Source organism: Akebia trifoliata, chromosome 9, assembly GCF_017979445.1.
Source record: "Akebia trifoliata isolate Shusen 1 chromosome 9, ASM1797944v1, whole genome shotgun sequence".
Taxonomy (NCBI): Eukaryota; Viridiplantae; Streptophyta; class Magnoliopsida; order Ranunculales; family Lardizabalaceae; genus Akebia; species Akebia trifoliata.
This window is the reverse complement of record NC_141383.1, coordinates 21,243,364-21,260,246: the sequence shown is the minus strand read 5'-3', so window position 1 is coordinate 21,260,246 and position 16,883 is coordinate 21,243,364. Positions and strand designations below refer to the sequence as shown.

The 16,883-nt window shown below is 35.0% G+C and overlaps 1 protein-coding gene across 1 annotated transcript; it reads left to right on the top strand.

Annotated features, from left to right (window-relative positions):
* The first annotated feature begins 1,140 nt into the window (after positions 1 to 1,140).
* On the top strand, positions 1,141 to 10,350 carry LOC147394610 (transducin family protein / WD-40 repeat family protein). The gene is made up of 12 exons (XM_086454149.1): positions 1,141 to 1,515; positions 2,382 to 3,487; positions 4,035 to 4,211; positions 4,688 to 4,801; positions 6,865 to 6,969; positions 7,445 to 7,579; positions 7,677 to 7,732; positions 7,973 to 8,075; positions 8,159 to 8,275; positions 9,033 to 9,159; positions 9,246 to 9,376; positions 9,767 to 10,350. The coding sequence occupies exons 1-12, from the start codon at positions 1,239 to 1,241 to the stop codon at positions 10,220 to 10,222; spliced, it is 2,904 nt and encodes a 967-aa protein (XP_086310275.1). The 5' UTR covers positions 1,141 to 1,238; the 3' UTR covers positions 10,223 to 10,350.
* The last annotated feature ends 6,533 nt before the right edge of the window (positions 10,351 to 16,883 follow it).

Below are 16,883 nucleotides of genomic sequence, written 5' to 3'. Positions count from 1 at the left end.
TCCCAAGGGACTTTCAATTCAAATTTGGCTAATCGGGTCAATGGGTTTGTGAGGAAGCCAATATCCATGAATTGTGGGTTTGTGCACCTAAGGCATAGGATTTGTTGACCAGTGTGATTTCTTCTTTCAATTATCCATTGACTATGGGTACACATGGACAAGCCCAAAACTAAACAGACTCTATTGTTTTTGGGCCAAATATTGGGCTTGGAATTGATATTACCACACCAATATTCTTTTACAAACACTTCCACTCAATGAAATTCATTGGTGATATAGGATTAGTGTAACCAGGTTTCTTCTTATTTTTACAAATTGCCATACATCCCGTAGTTTCGATCCTTCTTCAATGACGAATCACAATATCCTTATCTCTCTTCATCTTAATGTTCTTTTTTTGATGGGATATTGGTGTATACATATGACATCAGAAGTAGGAATTGGTCCAAGAAGAATAAAAATATTGAAATAGATAGAAGCTTAAGGTTGAATATATCCAATTTTGAAGATGAAAAATCAAGGGTTGAAGATGATTTATTTTAAAGAAGGAAACAAAAGGCTTTTGACAACAACTGCTCATGGTTTAAAACTCGATATTTCATCTCATCTCGTCATCTTGGAGGAGAAAAACAATTTAACTCTGTTTAAGTTGTTAAATAATAAATATTACTTAAAAAAAATTATTATGTAAAATTAGGTGGATTGAAACCATTTTTTTATATTAAAATAATATAATTTTACATTAAAAAAAATAGTACTACTATTGCACATTTATATTTTAAAAAAAAAAAAAACATTGTATTTTTTTTGTTTTTGTTTTCGACTCATAGATTTGGCCTTTCACACCAATCTCGTTTCGAGACAATCGAGATGACTCACAAAGATGTTTCGTAAAATTTGAGATTGAAAACATTTTTAATGACCAAATGGTCAAAATTTAATGAGTCCTTGGAATGACCAAATGGTCAAAATCATTTTTAATAATTTCAAGGCCTTGTGATAAATGCTCATTAGCATGGGTATTTTCGTCACTCAATCTATAATGGTCTTGTAGTAAATTCAACTCAAAGAGGAGGAGACTTTAGTAAATCTACTCCCCAACGCCTAAAAAACTGAAAAATCCCGCGAACTCGAGTGAAAAACAAACCCAGTTCCCGCCAAAACCAAACCCTAACCGCATAAAAACCCTAGAAAATGAAACCAAAGTTGCAGACCAGGAAAATTCAAAACAAACAGCCATGAAAGGTCGATCTTTGAAGCTCAAGGATGCTCACAATAGCAATAATGGAGTTAGTTCTTTCTGTTCCATTCTTTGGGACCTTGAAGCTGAGCATCTCGTCACTTCCTCCGCTTCGGATACCTCCATCGCTATTCACGATCTTCTTCAGCCCTCGAAGATCTCCAAAATCCTTCGTCATCACAAAGATGGGGTTACTGCTTTAGCTCTAAGCCCTAATTCGACGTGTCTCGCTTCTGGATCTGTCGATCATTCTGTCAAACTCTATAGATTTCCAGGTATTCTTAATTAGCTAAATGAATCTGAAATCTCGATTTGATTTTGATTTTTGTTGAAAAATAATTGGTTAATTTTAGGTCTATCATTTGGTTTGCCGCTTACTTGGTCTAGATCCTTCAATCAATGAGATTGGCGAGGTCTCTTAGATCATTAGATGGTACAGTCCATAACTTAGAGTTGATCTACAATTTTTCATAGTTTATGATAGAAATCTATTATATTATTTGGTATAACCAATCAAAAGAAAAATTATACAAACTTCAGGGGCGGTTTGAAATTTGGGTTGCCATTTTTGTTTCTTCTTCACGCACGAAATTTTTTTTTTTGTAATTTTGAAGGCTTTTCCAAGAAAAAAAAACATTTTTTTTGCTCTAAAATGGTGATCCAAACTGCCCCCTTTTCATTGTTGGTTTTTTTAATTTTTTTGTTTTGATTTGTGATTTTTGTTTTCTGGGTTGATCTTTAGTATTCTGGGGCACACAAAATATTGCCTATAAATACCACGATCATACATAGAATATGGAATTGGGGATATATTGCACCTAGGAGATCTCTTGGCCAAAAAAATTTCATTCGATAATCGTAGCCTTTTATCTATTAGGCCTTATTTTCTTGCTGTTCAAATGATTTTGATTGACTGGGTTGGTTACAATAATAGGTATGATGAGTATGAATTTCCTTCTCTTTTAAATAATTTAGCGTAGGTATGCTTCCTTGTTGGTTTGGTTAAATAATATCCCAATTTTAGGGGTTTGTTGTCCATCTCTCACAAAGGAAGCATTTTTAATTTGTAAGTCATCGATTGCATTTTTGTGTGCTTTTGACTTACAAGATTGACTGAATTTGTTTCCACTCTTCTGATCAGATGGAGAATTTCAGACCAATATAACCAGGTTCACATTGCCAATCCGGGCTCTTGCGTTTAGCAAGTCTGGTAGCATGTTAGCTGCCGCTGGTGATGATGAGGGCATTAAACTAATTCATACCATTGATGGTACAATTGCAAGGCTTCTCAAGGGACATAAAGGAGCTATCACTGGCTTAGCTTTTGATCCTAACAGCGAGTACTTGGCATCTGTGGATTCGATTGGGACCGTTATTTTTTGGGAACTTTGTTCCGGGAAAGAAATACATACCCTTAAAGGCATAGCTCCTCATTCGGGCTCGGACACATCCATATTGAATGTATTGAGTTGGAGCCCTGACGGGGATATGTTAGCGGTTCCGGGTTTGAAGAGTGATGTGGTGATGTATGATAGAGACACGGCCGAAAAGCTATTTTCACTGAAAGGTGAACATGGGCAATCTGTTTGTTTCTTGGGTTGGTCTCCTAATGGGAAATACATGGCCACTTCGGGTTTAGATAGACAAGTCCTGATATGGGATATTGATAAAAGGCAGGACATTGATCGTCAAAAGTTTGATGATAGAATATGTTGTATGGCTTGGAAGCCGAAAGGAAATGCTTTGGCAGTTATTGATGTTATGGGAAAATATGGTGTGTGGGAATCTGTTGTTCCTTCGTCCATGAAATCTCCTACAGATGGTGCTCCTAGTCTAAAATCAAAAAATAATGGGTTACTCTTGTTCGATGAAGATGATCCGGAGCCTTGTGTGTCGGGTAGTTTGAGTGATGATGGTGAAGATAGCATTGGTGAAACTGAGCCAGTCAGAAGGAAAAGATTACGCAAACAGTCTTCTTATGATGAGATGTTAGATGAGGATATTGACGATCAAGTGGGTTTGCTTCCAAAGGTCGAACCACGTAAAAAGGCTTCTCGTATTCATAAGGAAAGATTAGATGGTGATAATGAGGAAATTCAAAGTGTGATGAGGCCTGGAAGACCAAAGCTTCAGGATGCCTTTCAGCCAGGCTCTACGTCTGTGCAGGCTGGGAAGCGGCGATTCCTGTGTTACAATATGCTTGGAACTATAACCACTATTGAAAATGAAGGATATTCCCACATAGAGGTAATTACTTACTATTGTTTTTTTCTTTTTTTGGTTTCATAATTTGGTACTAGAAGGTGGCATGTGCAAACGCACATGAATTAAAAGGGCTTTTCTGTAATTAAAACATTGATTAAAGGGTTTGTGAATACTACTTATAAAAGGATATTTTTGTAATTTTGAAAGCTAACAAATATGATTCTTTAGGGTTGTGAGTTTCAATTTTCTTCGTTTGTGACCAAAATGACCCTGATTATATTAAGTTTAAATGTAATGATGGGGGCATGGGGGCATTTGTGGGATCTAAAATTTGGTGTTGAACATGTACTTCTCCTTCTCTCACTACAATGGTGAAGATAAACCTTTAGTGATTCAATTGTGGTTGTTGATTGATTGGTCAAAAAAGAAAAATGCTGTTATTGATTGTCCTCAGATTGAGTGACCAATCAGTCTTTTAGATTTTTCTTTTTGGTCCCCAGTTTGTTTACAAATCATTTGGAATGAAATATTGCTCTGTTTCTTCCTCTATCATGTATTGATTGAAGAACTTTATATGTATGTGATGCAGGTTGATTTTCATGACACTGGAAGAGGCCCTCGTGTTCCTTCAATGACTGATTATTTTGGTTTCACAATGGCTTCGCTGAATGAGAATGGAAGTGTGTTTGCAAATCCATGTAAGGGTGAGAAGAACATGAGCACTCTCATGTATCGCCCATTCAGTAGCTGGGCAAACAACAGTGAGGTCCGCTCATTAGCTTCATTTTAGAAGAATTCGTTATCATTGTTTAGGCATGTGCATATATCATGTTTTGAAAATATGGGTGTTAGAAGTTTCAGAATGGGATGAGTTTTGGTGAGGATCATCTCTATGGTGATGAGATCATCCTCATAAAAAATCAGCCCATTCTGAAACTTCTAACCCCATCAAAAAGTGGTTTACAAAAAATGGACGGTCTACAATTCTTCAACTTGTAAACTGGGGTTAGAAGTTTCAGAACGGGCTGATTTTTAGCGAGGATGATCTCCTCACCATAGAAATGACCCTCACCAAAAATCAGCCCATTCTGAGACTTCTAACCCATATACGACAAAACACATTGGCTGGCAAACCTGACCCATATATATATATATGGACCTGCACCTGCATTATTGTATGTTGAAATAAATAGTGGGACGCTTTTAATATACACTGACTTTGAATAAGTTACATGAACTTAGTGGTCTATGCGGTTTGAAGCAGAAGAAGTGAAAGTTGTGGCCATCGGTACTGGTTGGGTAGCCGCTGTTACCAGTCTTAATTTTCTCCGCATCTTTACTGAGGGTGGCTTGCAGGTTTGTAACATAAAATTTGTAAATTTTCTATTCCTTGGTTGCTAAAATAAATCTTTTTGGGGGGTTTTGTTGAATAGTTTTCCATTTGTTTTTTTACTGTGGATGTACTCTTGTTATGGGTATCGCCCTGGAAATCATTTTTGATGATTATAAATTGGAAGGACGTTGATAAATTTATCAATTTTTGATAAATTGATAAAGTGTTTATTTTATGTTGGTTACTACTGCGACCTTGGTATGGGTTCAGATAGCCACAAGAACCACTGACATTTTGTGGAAATATTTTTGTTAACAAATAGTAGTAACTTAGGTTTGGGTCGTTAGCTTTGAATCTCTTGCTTTGTTTTGAAGGATGAAGAATATATCCTTGCTCAAAATTGATTAACAAAAATATTATTTCGACCTTAACCCAGCTGTATTTTCTTGAAATTTCTTCTTTTTAAGAAATTAATTGGCAAAACTGCATCAATCCTCAAGTTGAACCTGCTGGTTCCTTAGGCTTTAATATCATGCACCAGATAGCCCCTTGCATCTTCAAGTTTTGCTGCAAGGAAATATCGAGAAATTGGTATCTTAAGGTGCTAAATTGATTTATTGGCAATGGTATTTAGATTGGTGTGATAAAGGTGCTTCACTCAAATCTGATTTGCCATAACATTTTTATTTTACATGTTTAGAACGTTGGTTGGAACTTGAGATCCAACATTTAAATCATTGTGATTGTGAGTTGTGACACTGAGAATTACTTTTATCTATAACAATCATTAAAAAATATATGTTCTTGTCCTATTGTGTGGCATCCCTTGGAACCTTCCATGTAACCAATTTGTAATTTTGCAGTATACACATCATTATGTGTGAATACGTGGCATGAACCTGCCATGTGACCAATTTTTCTTACCATTTCCATTTCCTTACAGGTTAATAGTCTATTTTATTGATAACAAAACAGATGATAAACTAATATGCTCTGAATTTTGTACATAAAGTAATGATTTTAACAGTTGTATGATTGCTTTGCATAACAATGTCCAAAGAAAATGACAACATAGAAGTTATTGACCAAAGAAATGGTATTGCAAGTTTTATGATTTTTTTTTCAAAAGAATTTATTTATTTGAATTTGGGGTATGGGAGTAGGGATTAAAAAAAAAAAAAAGGAATCGAAGTTTTTCCGTTCACTATATTTGATATGCCATTCGTGTTTACCTGTGATTTTGCTATTCAGTTTGTGATGACCAGAGGTACTGGACTTGTGTTTTCATTGCACATTATTTGGTTACTATGATTTTTTATTTCTTTTCTCAAGAAGGTGCTGGTTTTGAAAAAGAAAACGGTTTTATGTTTCGTATTTTCTGTTTTTTAATCTAGAAAAATTGAAGTTGTACTAGAAGTTTTCTGATTTTGTTTATTGCTTGCATTTTTCTTTTTCCGTCAAGCAATTTGGATTCTTTTATGTGATTGTATTTTTGTAGTGACCTCTTTTAAACAATCATGAGGGTTGGCTTGGTGACCTAGCCTATCTGATGGTTTTATTTTTATTTTTTATTTTGTTGTAAAAAGTTGCATTTAGGCACCACTTTGGCCCCGCCTAGACTATCCAAGCATCTAAGTCCCACCCACTTTAAGCGGGATTCCAGAAGTGGAGTTAAAATAGTAATGTTATGTTAATTATAAAAAATATAAAATAGTAATGTTATGTCATATTTTTGTATAAACCATGGTCTAAGGGGTGTATAATCAATTTTAGAACACAAGGAGTGTCTCAAATATTCACCCAAACTTGGAGTGGTATGTCTAAAATTAAAAGACATTTGAGGGGGAGCATTAAATCCGCTTGAATATTAGCAGTTACATGGTTTTTAGTGTGCTTACATGTTAATTGTGTTGGCTTACTAACTTATGTGGTATGACATTTTTTTCGCATGACCTTCATAACATGTAAAAAAATTGAAACCTTAATTTTTTGCTTGCTTAAGCCCTGTTTGGATTCATCCTAGGCCCTGCCTAGAGCTTTTAACAACCTTGGTTGTGCTTTTTATTTTTTGGTTCTTTTTTTGCAGAAGCATGTTATTTCCCTTGATGGACCAATAGTGACGGCATCAGGCTTCAAGGATGAACTGGCTATTGTTACTCATGCTTCCCACTCTCTTCCTTCAAACGATCAGGTATCCTTCTCAACTTTCCTCAGTTTTCCGGTGAATTGCTTTATATTTTAAATTCTTAAATATGCTATTATGTTTTTTATTATATTAATTTCAACTTTCACAAGTTGATCCACGTTTCGGTTTAGTTTGCTTGCATGGGTATTGACCTTAGCAATGAGGATTATAGTGGTAGAGATCAGCCAGTAATAATATAGAAGGGCCAAAAGATTCCATAGTCAGAAATTATATTAATCATTTGGAAACTTATCGTTTTGTTAATAGACATTGATTCAAAACATGCGTGGAAACACAAACGATTAGGAGTGAAATTTCTCCCTTTTATGGTAATGACATATATGCCAAATGCCGTTGGACAAACACAATCCTCGTTCGGTTGTTGATGTTATCCTTGGAAGTGGAACCTTACCTAAAGATGTATCCAAATTCGGTGTTGATGAAAAGATCATGGGTGTTTAATAGTTTATTTGTTTTGCAGATGCTAAAGTTCAGAGTGTTCAATATATCTAATGGAACACAGCCCCTCAGAGGTCGTCTTCCATTAACTCCGGGTTCGACCCTAACATGGTTGGGGTTCAGTGAGGAAGGTCAACTAAGTTCATATGATTCAAAGGTTTGCTGAACTCCATTATGTGAAATCATGATCATTTTTATGCCATTGAGCTTTGCTTCTATATGACCAAATCTAAGTTTAGCTACAAATTGTGTAGGGAGTGCTGAGAGTGTTCACAAATCAATATGGAGGCACTTGGCTTCCACTCTTCAGGTTGAAGATTTTCCTACTCAAGCATGTGAAATTTAGGGCATGTTTGAATCCCATATTTTGATCCCCAAAAAATGTGAGAGCTTTTTTGGGCAAAAAAAAAAGATCATTTTTGTGCCATAAGAATTGCAAATTAAACAGATCCTTAGTTTATTCTTTAAAAAAAAAAATTTCTTCACATTTTGTTCTCTTATTATCTTATGCAATAATACATTCTGGGAATACCTGACTTCTGATGTGCAGTGCTAGTAAAGAGAAGAACACCGAGGATAACTATTGGATGGTTGGACTGAATGCAAGCAAATTGTTTTGTATTATTTGCAAATCTCCTGATTCATTCCCACTGGTATTGTGCTTCACAAGCATGTTTTATCCATTTTACTTTCGGTTTTCATGCATTAAATCTTCCTAATATTTTTTATTTTCCAGGTAATACCCAAGCCAGTTCTTACACTAGTAAGCCTTTCATTTCCACTTGCATCCTCTGATCTTGGAGCAGATGATCTTGAAAATGAGCTTATGTTGAACAACTTACATCTCTCACAGGTTCATCCCCATTCTCTATCTTGAATTCCATTAAATTATGTGCTTTGTACCCTACAACACAAATGCCAACATATGTTTTGATGGTGATTGCGGTAGGGGTGCAATTTGGTTCTGTTTAGGGCCAAATCGTAACCAAACCGACATAGGTCCAGTTCTCTATCAAATAAGAACCAGAACTGAACTGAATTTCCCATGGAACTGAATCAAACTGACCTTAAGCCAACCTAACCAAGGTCGTTTTGGTTCAGTTCGGTTCTATGGGTTGCCAATATCTAATAAATCTCCTTGGAAGCAAACATATTTTTAATGAAAATAAATAAATAATGAACATGAAATTTCATATAATAAGTCATTAAATCTATCCATTAAAAAATCATTAATCGATCCATAAAAAAGTCATTTACCTATATCCTAACTCCTAAAATTTAATGGTTCAGTTCTGTTCTCAGAAGCCTTGAACTGAGAACTGAACCAAATTGATCTGTTCTCCATTTCTCAACCCAGAACCTAACTGTAACTTGTTCCAGACTCAACCAAACCAAGCAAAACCTATCGGTTTGGTTCAGTTCTCGGTTTGAACTGGACCAAGTTGCACCCAGGTTTACTGGGTTTGGGATTCCATAATATTTCCCTTCGAGGAAAATGATCTGTTTGGGGGCATATGTTGTAAATTACTTGCAAACAAGTAAAAATGGAGTGTTCTTGTTCTGTAGGTTCTTATACATGGCTGAATCTTTTTGACATTTGGACCTTGCAGACTCAGAAAAGGATCGATGAAATGGTAGCTGCGGGTCTTGATTCTACTTTGCTAGATGACGAGGCTTTCACTATTGAAGCGTCTCTCGACAGATGCATCTTGAGACTTATTGCTTCGTGCTGCAATGGTGAGAAATTATTTAAGATTACATGATGGAGGTCTATGATCTCTGTGATTGACCATGATTATGATGACATATTATTATTATTTTAGCTGATAAGCTGGTGAGGGCTACCGAGTTTGTGAGACTTCTATCCTTGGAAAAATCTGTGAAAGGCGCAATAAAGCTTGTTACTGCCTTGAAGCTTCCAGTTTTGGCAGATCGATTCAATGGCATATTGGAGGTAACCTCAAGTAAAACTGACTTAAAGCTTATTAAATTTTGAGAGCTGCTATTGGCACCCCCAACTTTTGCTTATTACATCCCAATTAAAAATAAAGAAAATAAGTGAATGGTTGAAAATAAGTAAAAGTTGGGTTCCAAGGATTTTATATGAGCCTATTCATAATTGTAAACAACTACTGAAATTGTTTGAACGAGTGTTTAATAATGTTTTGTCATGTTGAGATTGTAATTTGAGCCAAACCTTTGTAATGTTTGAAGTATTCGTTTTAATTTTTAATTGGGGTATGATAAGTACTTTTAAGTAAAAGTTGGGTGCCAATAGCAGCTCTCTAAATTTTTAATGCTATAATTATGTTTAATTTTTTTTTTTTGTGGTTGCCTCTAACAGGAAAGATTGATGAAAGAAACAATCCTCACGAATGGCGTTGAAGCACAACAAAACTTGATTGTAGCAGAAAACAAAATACCAGAACCAACAATTCCATTGCAAGATCCACCAAAGTTGCCTTCAGCTCTATTTTCAAAGCAAGAGAAAGCAGAAGTGAGAGCTACAGTGGGAAAGGAGAAGATGGAACCCAATAGAACCACCATGGGTCAAGGCAATAAGGAGTCGTTTCATCGCCCAACCAATCCACTTTCAAAGGCATCAAACAAACAAGAGAACCCTTCTCTGCTCAGTTCTAATGATAAATCCGTGGGCATGGAAAACATAAAGGAGGGTACCAATCAAGTCCAGTTCAATCGCCCGGCCAATCCATTTTCGAAGGCATCAAACAATCATGAGAAGCCATCTTTGTTTGATTCCATCAAGAAGATGAAGGTCAACAATGGAGGCAAAAGCTAAGAGGAAAGTTGCTATTAGTTACACCATGTTATGGAGGGAAACTACAGTTAGAAATGTAAGTTACCAAGATATTGCTTGGGTCCTGTAATTATATATGAAATACATAAAATTTGTATTTTTTAGGCCAATTGGTACATCTACAAAGCTTGAGAAAAATGGAGTAACTAAACATTAGGATCTATAAATTGAATCCATGGGCTCATATCAACATTCAAGACACGAAAAAAATTGAATTATTTCAGCAATTATAATAGCAACCTTTGGTGCTTCTTCAAAGCTTGAAAAAATGGAGTAAGTCGAACAGACAACGATACGATGTATTTTGATTAGCTCACTATGAATTACAAATGAGCCGAAGGACGTTGTTACGACGTAACTAAGGGCCAGTTGGTTGCTAGACATTATTTCTTAGGAATGCAGAGCTAAGTAGTAGGTTTTCTAAATTATATAATTGAAAATCAAAGATCAATAGTCGTCTAAAGACGACTTCATCTGCTTGCTTCTTTTGCTCACGGTACATTTTACTAAGCCTGCATCACTTAATAGTATCTTCCACAAGCACAAAATGTGCTCTTAAAGAATCACGATAAGTACAGCGAAGCTTACTAATGTAAAGAGAACTTACAGAGCCCAATTGAGATAATTGGGAAGCAAGGCGTAGAAGAGTACTGTGAGTGAAAGAAGCAAGCAGATGAAGGCAAGCAAGTGTAATCCTATGATCGCGACGTAAAAGTAGATCCTCACAACCAAGAGAGAGAAATTGAAGGAAGTGTGGAGATTAAATTGGGGATTGGAGATGAGGAACCCATTGACATTGATGGCGTATAAGATTCCAAAGAGAGTTATGGCAATGTAAAGGGCACTACGATGAATGATTTTGCCCATGTCTCGAGATATGATGGAAGCATCTACGAGTCTTTGCACACCTCCATGTTGAATGTAGTGTACTGCATAGTCACTCTACAAGTGCTAGACCCACAAAAAAAAAGCACACAGATGTGTGAGGTATGAAAGAATGTGACATTGTATTTTTGGTTAATTTGACAAAGATGTCTTTATCATGGAGCAAAAGGTTGACTACATCAAAAGAGGGCCCCACTTTTGATACAGACAAATTTACAGAACTCCTTCATTAGCAACTTTTGATACTTCTACAAAACTCGAAATAATTGATTAAAGTGTAATGATTTTGTAACTCAACTTGGCAGGGTGAGTCAAAAACTCAACTGACATGTACCCTACAAGAACTATAGATTTTTACCCTTCAATTGCACATGTTTTATGGAGATGTGCAATTGTGTATTCCAGGGAAAAAAAATCTACAATTCTTGTACCAATCATGTTAGTGAGTTTTTGAATTACCCTGTCAGATTGAATTACAAAAATAACACTTATTAGAGAATCAGATGCAACATATAATGATACATGAGATATATTGTAATTTCAAAAGGAAGGGAATGTTGGAAAATAATATATGTAACAATATCAATTAGGATATTCTATATTAAGAAGTTTTAATAAATTAGAATATTTATGTTAGGTTAGTTTCTTTATCTTAGTTGATGTAATCCCTATAAATATTCTATAAGGATTCATGTAATATCATCCAAGAATTCTCAATAAACTCAGATCTTCTACAACACTCTTGATTAAACGACGAGACAAATACCAACCGAGTGCTGATTTTGTAATTCAACTTGACATGATTACTCAAAAACTCAACTGACGTGTACCCTACAAGAATCATTGGTTTTTCTTTCGGGATACACAACTTCACATCCCCATAAAACAGGTGCAGTTGCACATATAATACATTTTGAGTGGCTCAATTGTACATCTATGAATTACAAATGAGCCGAAAGACAACATTACAACATGACTAAGGGCCAATTGGTTGCTAAAAACATTATTTCTTAGGAATGCATATCAAAGTGGTAGTAGGTCTTCAACATTATATATTAACCGAAAACATAGATCAATAGTCGGTTGAAGACATTTTATGTAACCCTACATGCATCACTCACTTAATAGTATCTTCTACATGCACGAAATGTGATCTTGAAGAATCACTACAAGTACGGCGAAGATCACTAATGTAAAGAAAACCCATGGAGCCCAATTTAGATAATTTGGAAGCAAGGAGTAGAAGAGTACCGTGAGCGAAAGAACCAAGCAAATGAATGCAAGGAGGTATAGTCCTCTAGCGACCACTGTGAAGACTCGCCAAAGGACGATGCCTACGACCGCGAGGTAAAAGTTGATCATCACAACCAAGAGAAAGAAATTGAAGGAAGGGTGGAGATTAAATTGGGGATTGGTGATGAGGGACGACCCATTGGCATTGATGGTGTATAAGAGTCCAAAGAGAGTAATGGCAATGGTGAAGGGCGCCACGACGAATGATTTTGCCCATGTCTCAAGAATACTCTTTTTCATGGTAATTGCTTGTGTTATTGTTGGAGATCTTTGATTTTGTGATTCCACGTCTCTAGTTGTACCATCCAAAATTTCAATCTGATTGGAATTTGTTCTTCCCATCTCGATGTCACGATCTATTGACTCCGACAAAGCTTCAATATTCTGAAATTAGACAATCCCTTGATTAACAACACAATAATTAAATAGATATATGGTTAATTAAAACTAGATGAGATCGAGCTACCTTAAAACTTGGCTGAGTAAACTCGGCTCATTTAAAATTTGAGGAGACTTTCTACAAACTTGAAAAGAGTTTGTTTACCAAACGAGCAAATAAATATTTTTAAAATTATAAAAATCTTACAAATACACCTTTTATAGAGATTCTATTGTCACATCAACTTTTACTTAGTGCAACCCAAGATGTGTATTGATTCTTGGGTGAATCTCCATTTCGTGCGCTTTTAATTTCCAAAACATACATTCGTCATTTTTATAACTTACAAACTCATGAGTTCTCCAATTTTAATATCTACGAATTCACCAATTTCAATTACAAATTCACTCAAAATGCATGTTTTGGAGATTAAAATGAATAGTGTATCAAAACCGGAATTTAGACATAAATTGTTCACGTTTTGGGAAAAATCCCTTAATTGTTTGTATGTTTAATAATTTGGGTGCTCTAAGTAAAAATTGTTGTAGCAATATATACACTCCTTTTCAATAATTTTAACAATCAATTTTATCGACTCTCCGAAGTCGACTGACTAGATGGACATCCGAGTCAAACCGATTTCACATATCGATGGTCTGGTTGCAGAATTTATCTATAATGTAATTGTATTGATGACATATTCTTGACTTCAGTATCAACTGATATATCAACAAAATTACATAAACATCCTCATGTTCAACCTCTAGCGAAAAATCCCTTGATTTTCTCCCCATATCCTATCATTTTGAATCTCAAAGCTAAAAATTTTTATCTTCATCTTCAACTTGAGATTTAATTTCGTTAAATCTTCAAATCTCAAGACGAAAACTGGATTTTTGGGGAAGAACCTTTTATATATATAGAAAAATCAAGGATTTCTGCCCATAACCTACATATCATGTTGATTCTCTAAGCTAAAAAAATGTTTTCCCTCATCTTCAACTTGAGATTACATCTCCTTAAATACTCAAATCTCATGAAGTATATAGGATTTTTGAGGAAAAACCTTCTATATATGGAAAAATTAAGGGTTTCGACAAAAGGTTGAATGATGAATTGGAAGAGGTCAGGCTAAAAAAGGATTTACACAATAAAGTTTGAGAGTTTGAAGATGCCCATTTCTTAGAGAAAAATCTAAGATCCTCTCCTTTAGGTTTTTGTGAAAATTTGAAATACCTCATCATCATTTTCCTCATATCCAAGAGGTTAAAGATTTCTTGTTTAAGGAAGAAAATCATGGGTTTCTAGGTAATATTTCACTGGTCTATATTATGAAAAGATCGAGGTCAAGAGACTGTTGTGTTGAAAATATAGAGGTGTCTCAATTATTTTCTAAGGGAAAATGCTAAAGTGACTGCACATGACATGAACTTCGACACTGAGCTGACATAGAGGTGTGCATAGAACCATAGATACTTTCCCTTGAGATACAAGTGAAGCATCTATGAGTCTTTGCACATCAGTAACACTAGGAGTGACTCTTTCCTAGCAAACCACGCACACACGTATGCGCATGGACACAAACTTGGTAGTGTAACACCCATAAAAAACAAAACACACAGACACGTGAGGTTTGAAAGAATGTAACATTGTATTTTTGGTTTGACAAAGATATCTTTTATCATAGTATTGTGGGCCGAGCAAAAGGTTGACTGCATCAAAAGTGGGACCCACTTTTGATACAGACAAATTTACCTGTTCCATTGGAGAGTGGAGAGTGGGAGTGGGAGTAGGAGAGTGGAGAGTTCTTTTACTTTTTTTTACACACAAAAGCAGTTCTATATATACACAACATATGTTGATATGCCGACCTTGGACGGTTTTATTTGTAGGCGAAGATAACAAAATAGGGTGGAGAGTCCAATGGTGTCTTCTATCGTTCTTATAAACACCAAACCAACTGAAACATACGTGCATAAAAATTATAAACTCATGGAGAGTTTTATCTCACGTATCTGGGGGCGGAAGAAAAGAGAGGGAATCTCAATGTTTTGGGGAAAAAAAAACATTAATTCCTTTTATTTCAAAATAAATCTAACAATCCCCACTTATTAATATAAAAAAAGAGGGTGAATTACTATTTTGTAAGCTGAAAATGAGTTATTTCCGGCTCACTGTTCATTTTAATTACCTAAACCTGAGCAATCGTGTTTTTGTTTAAGAAAAAATTCATAACGAAATGACTATTTCGTAGGTTTAAAGTGAAATTGTCACTTTAAAAACCTTTGAATTCGTTATCGTTCACGTTTTGGTAATTAAAATGAACAGTGAGCTAAAATCTTAAATTCGTAAAAAATTGATCACTTTTTCGTAAATATTTCAAAAAGATTTTGTGATAAGAATAAAGAATAATGGTTAAATAAAGGTCTCTAATGACTTGCATCTTCAAATAGTAGTAATGTATTGTAAGTATAAGGATTGAAGTAACATAATTCTTAAAGTTGTAATTTTCATAATGCATCATGTTATGATCATGTGTTTTCAGATCCCAATTTTCATAAGTGATACTAGAGACTTTGGCCTAATTCTCATAGGAAGTGAGCACATTTCAACATTTTTATATGTAAATCTACTAAGAGTGCTCTTGCAGTTATATACTCCACTAAATAAATAAGCTATAGTCTTCATTAAATTTTTTTTTGCAAAAATCTAACCTTAAAATTCTTACAAGATCTTATGGACTTACATCACAAAGCTATTTTTTTTTCTTATGTTAATAAACTTACACCACAAAGATGGATTAGAAAATGATTCTAAAAATATGAGTGCAGAATTTATAACCTATCATCTTGTGACTTATTTTTACCGTTGAACCTAGTTCTTGGGATCTCTAGTCTTCTAGTTCCTAGATGTGCTTACATGGAAATAGCAACCAATTAAAATGGTCTACGTGGATCAACAATTTCAATTAAAAATGATAAGAGTTGAAAGAGTATGGATATATAGTCATGCACGTAAGTTTAATTACATGTGGTAGAAAATCAAATTACATGATCCAAAGTCGTGTAACATGATATAGGAGTCGACAATCCCACAACTAAAGAAGTTGAGAAGTTATAAACTGAAAAGGGTGGATCGTGAGAAAAAAGAGAGATCCACGATCACAAGATGGAAGATGAGACTGATAATATTGGCAAGGCACACATCAATTCCCACCATTATAGGTCTCATACAACTACTTTCTGACTTAATCATCGGAGAGGTTGTTTTGTAGAGACCTTCATCTTCATTTGCCGAGTCCAACTCAAATCTCATGATTTCGAGTGAGTCTAACAACATCGAGGATTTGGTGTCGAAACAATGAATGTTTCAATTCTCTACTAGTATCGTAACAACAGGTTGAAAAAGTATCAAAACATATCGGCCGGTACATTCCAATACGATATTTTGAACCTTGACTCTATCAGGTCTATCAAATGGGATATACGAATCATATTGTCCAAATTATTAAAACTAGTCATCATATATATAGAATATAATAGTTACTACCAAATGCACAATGGGCCTAATGATTCTTGATTGGACAAGTGGATTCACACATCTAACAACCTACATTAGTCTTTTGATCTTGGAAGAGGAGCAATTTGCATAGCTTTTTAATTCATCCATTCGTCTATTGATATGATGGTTTATTTTGTTTATCGTTTTGGTGATAAATGTCCTACTTGACATAGTGGTTATAGTAGAAATTAGTAAATACCATTGACTTAAGTTACCTTCCTTTTTAATGGATTTTTGGATCTTTTCTATCCTACCACCATTCCGGTTGTGGACCCTTTGCTTTCATTCTTACGAAATAGTAATAGAGTTTTTATAGACATATGTAATTTGTGGTCTAACTAATCTAATGTATTGCTTTGATGATATTTCTCTTCTCACTAATTAACCCCATTTAATTATTTCATTTTTTCTGGTATAGACCAAGGTTCTTGTGGAGGCTTTTTTAGGCTTCCACTCCTTGAGATAGGATGGTCTCCGAATGATTGGCTTGATCTCAATCTGATGGTCTTGTTTTCTTGATGATGT